The sequence below is a fragment of the Sus scrofa genome, chromosome 1 (assembly GCF_054392235.1).
Source record: "Sus scrofa isolate SSC_HxYL_T2T_F1_AM1 chromosome 1, Sscrofa_HxYL_maternal_Yorkshire_Landrace_v2.0, whole genome shotgun sequence".
In the NCBI taxonomy this organism is placed as follows: Eukaryota; Metazoa; Chordata; class Mammalia; order Artiodactyla; family Suidae; genus Sus; species Sus scrofa.
Window position 1 is genome coordinate 37,808,270 of NC_139383.1, and position 14,320 is coordinate 37,822,589.

Here is a 14,320-nt window from a genome sequence, read left to right on the forward strand (position 1 = left end):
TAGTTGTACAGTGATAATCACAACCAATTTTATAGCATTTCCATCCCAAGCCCCCTTCTTATCTACCTTACTGTTAATAAGAATTCTTATACATGTCCTTTGTCCAACAAATGCCCTGTTTCCCTAATTGCAGACCTAGGAAAAGAATTGCTAGGTTTAAGGGAAGACATATATATTTAGCTTTTTTTTTTGTGTGTGTGTGTTTTTGCTATTTCTTGGGCCGCTCCTGTGGCATATGGAGGTTCTCAGGCTAGGTGTCCAATCGGAGCTGTAGTCTCTGGCCTACGCCAGAGCCACAGCAACGCGGGATCCGAGCCACATCTGTAACCTACACCACAGATCACGGCAATGCCAGATCGTTAACCCACTGAGCAAGGGCAGGGACGGGACCCGCAACCTCATGGTTCCTAGTTGGATTCCTTAACCACTGCGCCACGACGGGAACTCCATATTTAGCTTTAATGGTTTAGTGTTTTCTACTTTTCCCAATCCAGACGAGCCCCTTTTGCCTAAAGAGCAATCACCATCCTAAGCCAAATTGTTTCCATACTACTTGCTTCTTTATTACACTCCATGCAGAATGATCGTCATTGCTCTGTGCACTTTTCACAAAACTTGCTCCAGCAACACAAAAAATCCACCTTCCAAAAAACACACTCATGAATTTCTCTTCACTCCTGCTTCTCCATATGCAGAATCTAGCACAGAAGCAACTTCAGTAACTGCCCAAATTTACTTACGTACATGTGATTTTGCCACTGCCAAATTTTACCTTTTAGTTTCTTTAAATTCCAAATCTATTGGGAAAAAAAACAAAACCCAAGAGTCTTCTATTTTGAAAACTTTTATTAGGCATTGCTAGATGATGCTGCATGAGGTCTTGCACACATCATGCGAGTAAACAGCCCTCCACAGGAATCCATACAATTCATACAGTGACAGTCAAAGTAGTTGTTTCCACTATAGGTTGCATCCAAGTAGAGTGAATATTGTTACAATCCTCCATGAGATCTCATCTCATAATTAAGATTACCCTTCTGTCCTAAAACAATCAACCAAAAACAATTAAAAAATAGAAGCCCAACCACAACCAAAAGCCAGAGGGATGTTATAGAAATTGGACTCCAAAATAGCACACGTTATCCATCTTTTGAAAGACATGCCCCTATAATTTGTGTGATCTGACACTTGGGTTGCTTTTACTGCCAGCAGCAACTGGGACTGTGTTTACTGATAAGGTGCAGTACACTGATACATATCCACTGAAAATTCTTGAGGTAATAGATTTTTAAATTTCACGGCTTAAAAAAAAATCTGTTAATTTCCACGTCCTGTCCAGCAGGACATATCTGTTGGCAGGAAGATTCTTTTCCTTTCTTTTTCTTTGTCAAATATTTACACATATTTGCATATACAACCTGTGTCTTTGTCTTTTCTAAGCAAATGATTTATTTTAATTATCCATTATACATTCATCAGGAAATGCTGAATTACATACTATGGTACATGAAGAATACAACAAAACCATCTTTTTGTATAAAACTAACACAAAAGGCAAAGACCAAGAAGAGCAAGATAATATATTGTACAAAATGTCTCAATATTGATAAAGCCCACTGTGAATGAAACACTCCAGGTCAATGGCAAACACCTTTGTTCTCTAACATCTGTGTGGAAGTAGAATACAGATAAAATATTACCAAAGACAAATGGCAGGGAACTGGTCAAAATCCCAAAGTACCATATAATTATTTTTATATTTAATGCTTTTTGTAAAAAGTAAATTTTGTCCTAATTGGAGCTATAGATGAAGACTGATGGCCATTCCAATTCGCTTTAAACTTTAAAAATGGGCATTCTTTATGGTAGTTTAAAAATACAATTCAATTATAATGGCTTCAATTTATGGTGCTTAAGATCTTTTTTGATACTTTAGCTTAAAAATGAACAATGAATTGTAAGAAAACTATGTTGGCTAACCTGCTGTTCTAGAGAGACTATAGTGAATGAAGGTAATAGATGCCTACGTATATATACCTAAAGATACATGGTCTCATCAGCACTTTAAAAAGAGGACAAAGGAACACTCACAAAGAATATATGGCTCTTTAGATAAGAAATAAAGTCAAGTGAAAAAAATAAGGCACTAATAACATATATATATATATATATAAATGTTTTATACTCTCATCACACAAAGCACCATACGGAAGGTTCAAGGGTCTATACATTAGTGCTATTGGAAAATGGTAATACACCCAGTTTCTCTGACTTTTATTCACTAGTTTCTTCTTTATTTTTCAGACATGAATGTATAGACACTAAAATGTTGGGGGGGAATTATATATTATGTAAAAAGCACAATTCACAGAACCAACAGCATGAAATAATCATTTGGAAATAAGAAGAGTACTCTAAAAATGGAAGAAATTAAGGTCTTAAACACTCCTGATTTTTCAACATTTTTGTCTCAACAGAATTATTTTTTCCCTTCCACTTTTCTTTTAGGCATTTCTACAAAAGAATATTAATATTTTCTATTTTATTTCTACATGCCTCTTTCCAAAAATATATTTAAAATGGTTTCCTCCACATAGTTTTATGAATACCAAAGTTAATAATATGACTAATGAAATGTAGAAAAAGTTAAAAAATAAAATTACATAAGTATTTTCCTTATCATTGAAAAAGTAAGGAAAATCTCTTTTCAACCAGGCTTGTATATAAATATGAAAAATATTATGACGTTATTTGTAAAATGGCTACAAACTTTACAGAAAAATGTAAAACATGTAATGAAACTATGGACAAAATCTGGAACAAACTACTAGTGAAAGTCATTCATCTTAAAATTAAGAAATTCTCATTTGCTATTGTTTGAGAAAAAATAATTAAAATGGATTGTATTCTGGTAATTCAAACAGACAATTATTCTTTAGAACTATAATTTCTAGATATACAGTAATGGCAGATTAAACACCCAAATGTTTTCTTTTTAGCAATTTAAATTCTTTGTGAGAAAGAAAATATGAATAATTTAATAGGCCCACAATTTTGCAATATATATATACATATAAATATATTTGTTTCATGAATATATCTTATAATCAATTTTCTTTAAAACAGAAACAAAACAACTAACAGTTGTGGCTTCTTAATAAATAATACGTTAACATAAATCTTTAAGCCACTGTTTTTGCATTCCTTCTATGCAAGATTATTTCTGTGATCTCTTAGAATTTACTACTTACTAAGTTAATAATTTCTTTCATAAGCAATAAGATTGTCAATTAATTTTCATATTAAAAATTGGTAATGGATTGTCCTTGTCAGGGTAGTTTTATACATATATACCAATTAGTGTTCTAGGTTTCACATGAAATATAAAATTGGTTTGTTTACTTTTTGCAAGATGATCTACAGAACTTTAATTAGATGAAAATGATCAAACAAAATTAAGCTATTGCTATATGGAACCTAAAAAAATAGGTCTTAGAAAAAGGATTTCAAAACAGCTGATAAAAAATTATACTTTATCTAGAATTTTCTTTATAAAGGAACATAAAGCATGCTAATTTTGTATAAACTGAAAAAATTCAGATATTTATACCAAATATTTAGATACTATTAACTCTAAAGAAACAATAAAAGTATATTTGGATATAGAGAAAGTAATATGTTAATGATAAAATATTATTTTTAAGAACTTGACTGGATCATTGAGACTATTTCTCTAGCTGGGGCATAAGGTGAACACCCAACTTTACGGGGAACCGAGAAAAACAGCATTTTGTCAGCTACATGGAAGAATCCGAAGGGACATCATCTCCTCAATTTCTGGGGCTTTTTAACACCCAATTTTGGTACTCCCTTGACTATTTCCATATCATTTAATAAATCTATACTAAATATATCTCAAGTGTGGCTAATATCTATATCATATCAATGAAAAAGTTGAACACTGGCAAATGACAAATGGTTTATCTAGAATAGGGCTAATATCAGTCACATTTCAAGGCCATCTACTTTAGATGGTCAATAAGTCTAACTGTTCACAGAGTTAGAATCCATGGTCAAGTCTTACATACAAATGCTACACTATTATAAATCCAGCCCCAAGTCCAACCTGTGGGATTTTTGTTCAAAGACCCCCAAACACACATTTGGACATTTTAGATGCATCAAGAATGACCTGGGGCCAGATTGGATGAATGTCCACACATACTTTCTGTCCAACTAATATGCAAACACAATATTGACCTTACAATAGTCATGAAGCAATTTCTGAAACTTGGTTTTAGAGTATTTCTAGGCTCTCTGATCCAACTGGCATCTTCTCATTCATCTTACTTCTTGTCAGAGAGCAAGGGTTCTCCAACTCCTATCAAGAAGAGGGACAGTGTTCCAAATATTCCTGAGATGTTTAGACTTACAAATAAAAAAAGCCAAAGTAAATTATGTTTACTACCAGGACCAGGGTCCTGGTGGTCCTTTCAGTTTGAATTTCATTTCATTAGAGTCAAAAGAGTTATCGGTGAGACAGAGTTTATCCTACATGTGGTCAGGATGGGAAGGGGACTACAGAGGGAAAAAGCAAGATAATGAGGAAATTTATGAAGAAAACAGAAACTTGATGTTGAAGTATGTGAGTATCACTTCACAAGGAGGTAAAAAGTCATTTAAGACGATGGAACAGTGACAAAAATGTGGAACAGACCTGAAAAACAAAACAAAAAAATGTTTTCTATGCTTATAAATCTGTGTAATCTAAGTGATGCAGAGTTACATACATGTAATAAATTTCTCTTATAAGCTAAAAGGAAGAGGCCAATGGGAAAAAAGGCAGTGGCAACCTATTTTTTTTTTTTTTAATTTATTGCCTTTAAAAAACGTATTATTTTCAAAATAGTCACTTTTTTTTTTTTTTTTTTTTTTTTGGTCTTTTTAGGGCCACATCCACAGCATGTGAAAGTTCCTAGGCTAGGGGTTGTATCAGAGCTACAGCTGCTGGCCTACCCCACAGTCACAGCAATGGAAGATCCGAGCCACGTCCATGACCTACACCACAGCTCATGGCAACTCCAGATTCTTTAACCCACGTCCTCATGGATACTATTTGGGTTTGTTACTGCTGAGCCACAATGGGAACTCCAAAATAGTCACTTCTTTAGCTAAAAAATAATATAGTTTATGATACACATAATTACATGCTGCTAAATTTGGCACTGTGTATGAGGGTATGTATGTAAGTTGTGTTATATATGAAGCCTTCAGATAATGCTCCAAAGAGACAGTTAAGTCTCACACCACTGTGACTCTGCTTCTTGGATTTTGACAAAGGTGACCAAAGTTCCAGTCTCAGAATAATGATGTACCGTAAAAGCCCCTACCACAGTTGGCCATGAGATGCGTATTGGTTCTACCCTCTAGATCACTTACAAAGGAGGCCCCATCTCTTTTAAAAGTTTGCATTCCTGGTTTGCATTGAAAAGGTAGCATTTCATAATCTTGAATACTCCCCAAATTTGGAACTCTGATTTTGTTCAGACCATATTTGAATGCATCTATGAAATTACTTCAGTTTTCTTAAAGTGATAATTATAGATATTCAGATTAAAATGGGATATGCAACTTATTTTCCAGAGGAGGGAAAATGGCATCATTAAAATACAATGATTTGAAAAACAAAATATGCTCAACTTGGTTGTTGAGTAGTTTTGATTTACTAGTCAGTGTAATTTATTTTACAGATTTCATGGAAAATAAAAATGCAGCTAAAACTGTGCAGTAGAAATTAATATTTTAAACAAATATTCCAACTAAGTTATTAGGTAACAAGTATTGATTACTTGCTATGTTTAGCTCCTAATAACCAATTTCTAGGATTACTAAAATTTCAGAAACTTGAGTTTTTTTCAGGTATATTTTAAATTTTTAGCTTCTGATTCCACCCCCCTACTCTGCGACCAAATTTAAAGAGGTGGACCTATACTTTCTAATACTGTTATTCTACTGTCTCCATTAAAATATTGTAATTAGTTTCTTCAATGCTGTCAAAGTACCCAAATGGCACAAGTATTCTAAAGTGCATTATTGGATCTTAAGGCTATATTTATAATAGGTATTAACACAAAACAATAAAGCTGACCACAGGAAAGATTACTTTCAATAGTTGGGATAGATTTCAATAGTTGGGATAGATAAATATGAGAGGCTAAGCATACAATCCAATGGGAAGACTCACAGGAAGGCATATGCATAGCTTGCTTACAAAATTCAAATATAAAATGGCATTTGGCATGAATCTTTAAATTTTGGTACTTAATGAAGTATGCCAATTAATAATATATAGGCCACTTTTTATAGGTATGAATTTGACAGCATAAAAGCCTAATGTTAAAAACAACTGCATTGTTTAACAGGGGAGAAACTAGATCCATGTGTTGGCAGATGTACTTTCGACAAAGATCCAGAAGGAAAGCTAGTGCTTTGCACATGCGAGTGAGTTTTTTTTAACCTCCTCCTGTCTCTCCTCCTTTTTTCCAGTGTAGAGGACCTGACCAGAGTTTCAGAGGAGTGGAGGAAAAAAAAAAATGAGGTTGGGGAGGGTCACCAGGGACTCAAAGAATAGTTGGAAGGTCTTCAAGGGGAGCCATGGGCCACCTAGTTGGGTGGTAGGACAGAAAGATAAGGGCTCATCTGGGGCCTTGGGACTCAAGAAGTGATAGGTGACACGCACAGGGAATTTCCTGACAGGCACCACTGAATCCTGATATCATAGCAAGGAAAGTACAATTAAAGCTATCAGGTTTAATTAGCTTTGATTGTTTTTAACCTGACTGGTGTTTAATTATCTGTGATTGTTTTCCAGTCTGTTCTACTGTTAGGATCCAATAGCACCTATCAGAAAAGCAAGGTGGTGGCACAGAATGTTGTTTGTGTCAAAAGGTTTGTCCCCTCTTCTTAACTCCACATACAGAAGTTCTTAGTGAACTGCTAGGATTCACTGTAAATGTTTCATGTTATTCCAGATTTATGATCATCCACCAAACTACCAAACCTTATATACAGTCAAATTAATTTTTCTATGGATAATGCAGTCATTCATAACTACCAACATATTGCTTCCTACTTTTCACAATGGCATAATTAAGTTCCTTGTGGAGCAACATGCATGAACATGGACAGTGTTTTTAAAAATGTGACCAACATGATCACTTTGGCTACTTCGTTTAAATCCCTCAAGTTTTAAAACTAGGCAACCCAAACATCAATGCATCTTTCTCACATTATCTTGCAGACATCTCACCTCATTTTATTTTCACTGGAATAAGATGAATTTTTTAATAGGTGTCGGCAAGATACTTATTTGGCTAATAAAGCACAGGGCGAAATTATCCTGCAAAAGATGCTTGCTTTTCTTTAAAAATTATGCACTTTTACACATTTTTTTTCTCCTAGAAAAGGGTCTCAAATATATTATCTCTATGATCGTGTTCATTGAAAATGCATTAAAATTTTATTACAAATATAAAAACCAAATTTAAAAACTTTTGAAAATGTTCACGTAGTGACAAAAATATATGTAAAGGATCTTCACTAATGCTTTGTAATAGAGAAGTGAAAACAATCTTGATGTCTTCAATAGGGGACTAATTAAATAAAAAGTACAGCCCCACGATGGAGTATGTAGTGATTTACAAAAGAATGAGGTAAATCTATTTAAACTTTTATGGAAAGGTGTCTACCAATACATAGTAAAATGAAAAATAGTCACAGGACAGTAAGAATATTATTGTTCTATTTGTACAAGACTAACAAAACTAATAAATACACAGATATGCGTACATACACACACATATTTACTTATTAGTATATTTGTAGAAAGTATCTAGGATGTATACCAAACCATTAACAGTGGTTACCCCTAGAAAATAAGGGGTGGGGAAAAGCAGAGGAATTAGTACTTTATAATTCCATATGGTTTGATTTCCTTTAACAAGCATATATTAAATTTACAATGAAAACATATAAAAAGGACAAGCCTTGGATAAAAAGATACTTACTTTATGTGCCTGCTTTTTTTTCCAAAGCCGTTTTTAGAATTTCTCTCAAAAGGTACAATTGTTTTACCTTCAATGTTGGCACTAACATATAGATAATCTCTTCTATTTTTCTTCTCCCTTTTTAAGATTGTAATGATACTTAGTAAAAAAAAAATGCGCAAATAACTTCTTTAAGTCACTAGCAGGGAAAGGCCTGATATATACCAACTTTGAAAGCAAAAAATGCATACATTAATTTTTTTTAAATCTATGCAATAGAAAAATGAAAATCCTGTGCAAAACTGCACACTGTCGCTGGCGCTGATAAAAGAACCTTCACTGACAACAGATGCCACTGTGTAACTGGAAAATTGGAACATTTCCAAATAATATAAAAATATCTCCAAGTGATGTTATTCAAAGAAAGGAATAAAAATCCCTGAGTAGGCCAAAGACAACAGAGACAATAACCTAAGAAAATAGATTATCCAGGACCAGAGAGTATATTATTTAGCTAGTTGGTATATATGTATTCATATGCAGCTATGTGTATATCTAAATATATATACTTACACATATTCCACACAAACACATCCACTAGGTTTAGAATTCATCATCTCACACATCATCAAACTAAGAGCTAAGACCAATTTATAAAAATCAAGCACTTTTATGACAGAATTACACAGATTTAGGGCTAGAAATTCTCTCATTTCAATACTAGAACACGTACAGTAGGCACTCAATAAATATTTGTTGGGTGGATAGATGGCTGGATGAATGGAAAGATGAATTTTTGAAACTAGAGCATTACTTCTTCTTGTATCATGTTATGCTTTAGAAACATGCTATTCCACGACCATAAATGGCACACCCTCCTCAAACTAGAAATAGATTAGTCCAGCAGTATAGCTCTTCTGAGTTTTAGTCAGAAAGAATGAAGTGCTGGCTTGTTATCCAGGTAAGCAAACTTCACTATCATGGACTTTTTAGGTCAAATAAAAATGATAAATGTTCTTATAATCTGGAACCCAGAAAGACAAACTATCCATGTTAATGCATGTTTTATCACATAATCTATTTAAATTCAGAAAAAGTTATTAACAAATAAATGCTGCATCTATGCCAATAGCTACTGTTATAGATTTGGAAACAAGTGGAAACTTTAGGCTTCTTAGAAGTCTTTACTTCCCTTCTGCTGATAAACATTCATGATAAAGACAAACTAAAAAAAAAAAAAAAAAAAAAATCATAGATTACTTGTCCTTTCCTTATTTTTTAAAAAACTTCTCAGCTTGGTAAAACATCCTGAAAGTATTTCCTTCATTTTTTTCTTTCCTTCTCCAAAAGCAGTTTATATTTTAGATAAAGCCATGAACACAAAAAGTTTTGTTTCAAATCACCCTCCATAAGAAAATACCAACACATTATTATGCATTTGAGCAGTAAACATAAGAAAAAATCCTTCAAACATAGTATTTGTTTTTATGATAAACTTGGGGACAAATAAAAAAGAGGGGGAGAGAGAGAAAGGGGAGAGAGAAGAGGGTGGGGTTTGAGATAGTATTGTATGCTTAACCTAAAGCATATTTATGTAATCACTAGATTGTTAAAATAATAGCAGAATAGGGGTTTGTTTAAAGGTCTCAGCAGTTCTCTCTGCAGCAAAGTCATTTAAATTAACTACTGAGTGAAGCAAGTATGCCAACATGTAAGAAATCTGAAGAGACTGAACATTCAGGTCTTGAGAATTTCCTAGAAGCAGCCTATAAGTTTTGTCAGTTTATAAAGTTTGATAATCCTTGAGGAGGTGACATTGCACAAATTTCTGTGTGTGTCTGAGACAGAGAGCAAGGCATAGGAAAGGGTCAACATCAAAACAGTTCGTGGTCTATGTTGACTTTGACTTTAATTCAGTACATTACCAAATTATGCCCACAAAGGAACGATCACCATTAAATATATTTATGAAAATATGGAAAAATAGTGTAGAGGCATGGAATTTGACAAGTACAAGGTATTGGACTGAGTTTTCATATTGATATGTATATATACACACATTCACACCCCTACACATATACACTTCAGTTACTTGTGATTCTTCTTATTAATTTAGTTTCGTTAGTTTCCTTTTGGGCATTGAGATTTTTTTAATGATTCTAGCATCTGCAGGATGAAAAAACTCTACTGCTTGGGCCACAGATGACAACAGGTGTACACAGTGAGTCTTCATCTTCTGAAAAGTGGCCTTGCTCGTTGGTACAACTGGAACTTCAGTTACTCACACAAGTCTCGGAAGAGGGCCTGCGGGGAGGTATGGGAATAAGACAGTTGAGGCAGGGCCCAGGAGACGCCTGCTCGGACAGGTCTGAGGATAACTGGTTCTAATTAAAACATTTTCTTCCAAGAACCATTAAGAAGATCAGAGTTATGATACAGACGTTTAGAGTCTATGAAAGTGACCGTTTTGTAAAAGCAGCAATCTGTATAAGGAAAGGACAGGATACCATGTGAGGAATGCACCGCGGCTAGAGTCAAAGAGGCCTGCGGAGATGCATGGGGCCAAGAGACGGCGGTTTCTGTCGGCGGTTTTCAAGCTCTAACTCCCGGGCTGCTGTCCAATTCTGTGGAGCTCCCACCTGGATCAGTGTAGGTGCAGGAAATCAACCACATTTACCAGTGCATTCCTGTCCGTGATCGTTTTCTCTGTTTTTTACAAAGGCAATAGATAGGAAATACAAATAAACCTGGAGATAAAGAAGAGAGGAAAGCTAGTAAAGAGGGCAGGCATTTAGGTTCCTAGATTTGAAAATGTTCTGTTGTTTTCAAATTTTCATTTTGCCAATTATTTACCATCACTATCTAGGGATACATGAAAAAAGGGAAGATAGCCATGCTATGACATGTACTTAGCTCTTCAAGATTTCATTCTTTATTCTTTTTCTTTAGCGCCCTCTCTCTCCCTTTTAACCAAGTCTACAATACTAATTTGGATATGAGTTTTTTTATCAAGATATCAAAATTTAGGTTAAAGTCCTCTTAATTATCTGTAGTCATATCATTTGCACACTGACATTCATGCTTCCGTTTCAGGTAGTATAGTGTATTACTTAAGAACATGGGGTGTGGTGCAAAAGTCAGCTTTGATTCCCAGTCTACTACTTATGAGGTCCTAGTAAACCTTAATTTCCTCAACTGTAAAATACAGAAAATAGTATCTATTTCATAAAGTCTCATTTGTTTGTAAGAACTAAATATTACCAGTTCCTTTATAATTCTTTCGGTCCTCAAATGCAAATAACTTGCTAAATAGAACTTTACATATAAAAATCAATTTGTTTAGGGAAAAAAAGAAATCTTATCTACTACAGGGAGCAATCATCAAAGCAGCTTTTTAGCTACAGTGTTTAATTTAAAACTCTCTAAAGTCCCTGGCCATCAGCATCAGCATCCCTTAACTTTTTAGAACTAGCAATCCATGGGTCCAGCCCCCTATCAGAATCTGAAACTGTGGGTAGGAACCAAAAACCTGTTTTATTTTTTATTTATTCATTTTTTTCATTTTTTGGGCCACCTTGAGGTGTATGGAGTCCCTGGGCCAGGGATCAGATCTGAGCCACAGTTGTGACCTAAGCAAGAGCGGCAGCAATGCCAGATCCTTAACATACTGTGCTGGGCAGGGGATAGAACCTATGTTCCAGTACTCTAAGATGCCATTGATCCTGTTGCACCACAGAGGAACTCTAAGCAACCTGTTTTTAACCAGCCCTCAAGGTTATTAGAAAGCACTCCAGAGACTGAGAACCACTGCTTTAAAATATATTTTTAATATACTTGTATGAATAAAATGATATTTATCATTGATATATTTTTCACTTGTCAGTACTCAAGTATATGTTGGGTATGTGTTCCTATATACATCAATAGTATCTTTTTGACCCAGAGAACCCTTTCTAGTAAAAACTAGAACTAACCAGACACTCAAAGGTATAGTAGAGCCTCTTTTCTTTGATGCTCCAACCTGAACTCAGAATTGGAAAAATCCAGATTCTATTCCACTGGACTCTTTTGCTGAAATACTTAGTTACATTAACTTGGGTATTAAAAGGGGGTTAATAATGCTCTATAAGAAACATGAATCAAAGTGTTCATGGACTAAAAAAGTGTCACATAAATACATCCTATATGAAACACAACATGGTCCTCTGATTCTACCAATCATATGCTGATTGCTCATCTGAGGTGAGCCTGCACCAAGTTTCACATCTACTTAAGAACTGCTTCAAACTGTTATATTTACACTCATAGTCTCTCTATGGCACTCAGAAAAATCTTATCTCAGATACATTAAGTATTTCTTACCGATGACAACTGCTATGGCCCCTAGTGCTAATCCCAAAACCAGGATTAGAGGTGCAACAAATAATTTTCCAGCTGGAAAAAAAAAAAAGACAAACCATTTAGAGAGTCTTAAAACCACAACAAAAACCAATTTCAGCAATGTTTTTTAATATCACAGTGTATGTTATTTTTGTAGAGTCTGATTATTAAGGCAATATTTCTCTAAGGAAATGCATCAAGTGTAGAAAAAAATACATGTGTAAATTCAGTTAACTTCACTCAAATTCTGGGCACATGAGTCATAGATTTCACAAATCCTTTATCCTTTACAACCAAAAAGATTCCAGACCTACTGGCTCACTTAAATCAACCAGGACCATTCATCTTTGTGTTTTTCCTTTAGATCGCTTCCATTTTTTAATTTTTAAGATTCTGAAAGATGAAGGAGTGACACATTCTGAGCTGTCAGGAGAAAATCTAATTAGCTCACACAATGGAGAACTAGTAGGGCTTTGTCCATGCCCACATCTGAAAAAGTGATTTATTTATTTCCTGGGTCCAAAGAAAACTAGCAAACAATATGAACACTGAATACACTGAATTACAAGTGGGATGTTTTAATGCTATCGTTAAAGAAAATCACCAACATGCGATGTATTGAAGGTTTGAATCATTTTAACAAACTTAAAAAGGAAGCACTTCTAAGAAGGCTAAAATACTGGTAAGAATGCCAAATGCATCAAGCAGCATGTTTTTTTCTTAAATGTATAACCGAGTAGTGATTCTAATAAGCTCTAGTTACAGCAGAGTTCACAACTGGAATCCTACTAACGTTAAAGGCAATGGCTCAAAAATGGGGCTAGTAGTTAATACCTTGTCATTACCTAGTAATCTTGATCTTGAGTAATCTTGATCTTGATCTTTTTGTTTTTGTTTTTAGGGCAGCACCCGTGTCATATGGAGGTTCCCAGGCTAGGGGCTGAATTGGAGGTGCAGCTGCCGGCCTACACTAGGCATAGCAACACCAGATATGAGCCACGTCTACGACCTACGCCACAGCTCAGTGCAACACTGGATCTTTCAACCCCACATCCTCATGGATACTAGTTGGGTTTGTAACCCTCTGGGCCAGAATGGGAACTCCACACTTAATACACTCTTAAAGCTATGCTTGAGTTTATATTGACTTGCACATTTTTAAAAAAATCTGTTTTTTCCTGTAGCATGTAACTCAGTATGTTCATTCATGTTCCCTTCATGTTCCCTTTTTAATTATCAATATATTTTCATAATAATGATGCAACATGACTGCAAAGTAACAGCACTGATTTTTTTTTTTTAACTATCGCAGAATTCAGAGTCAGATATGTGCTCTCCCGTTGGGAAGTAATAAACTTATTATAATCATGCAGTCAATGTTTGATAAATGTTTATGACTACTTTTATTTTTATTTTTTTGCCTTTTTGCCTTTTCTAGGGCTGCTCCCAGGACATACGGAAGTTCCCTGGCTACGGATCCAGTCGGAGCTGTAGCCGCCAGCCTATGCCACAGCCATAGCAACACCGGATCCGGGCCGTGTCTGCGACCTACATCACAGCTCACGGCAACGTGGGATCGTTAACCCACTGAGCAAGGCCAGGAATCAAACTTGCAACTTCATGGTTCCTAGTCGGATTCGTCAACCACTGAGCCACGATGGGAACTCCCATGATTACTTTTAAAAACTGTCTTGAGTACAGTTAGGAGTTCCTGTCGTGGCTCAGTGGTTAACGAATCCGACTAGGAACCATGAGGTTGAGGGTTCAATCCCTGGCCTTGCTCAGTGGGTTAAGGATCCGGCATTGACGTGAGCTGTGGTGTAGGTCGCAGATGCGGCTCGGATCCCGCGTTGCTGTGGCTCTGGCATAGGCTGGTGGCTACAGCTCCTATGAGA

The 14,320-nt window shown here is 35.2% G+C and overlaps 1 protein-coding gene across 2 annotated transcripts in view; it reads right to left on the reverse strand.

The window, feature by feature from the left end:
- Positions 1–828: 828 nt before the first annotated feature.
- The window catches only part of RNF217 (ring finger protein 217), a 128,019-nt gene continuing 114,527 nt past the window's right edge, over positions 829–14,320 (reverse strand). The window contains exons 5-6 of one of the 2 annotated variants that reach the window (XM_021072754.2): positions 12,408–12,479; positions 829–10,792 (exon numbers count right to left, since the gene is read on the reverse strand). In XM_021072754.2, coding sequence (XP_020928413.1) covers positions 10,719–10,792; positions 12,408–12,479 — 146 coding nt within the window. In that variant the 3' untranslated portion in view covers positions 829–10,718. The remainder of the gene's footprint in view (positions 10,793–12,407; positions 12,480–14,320) is intronic. The other variant, XR_014804662.1, reaches the window with a different exon arrangement.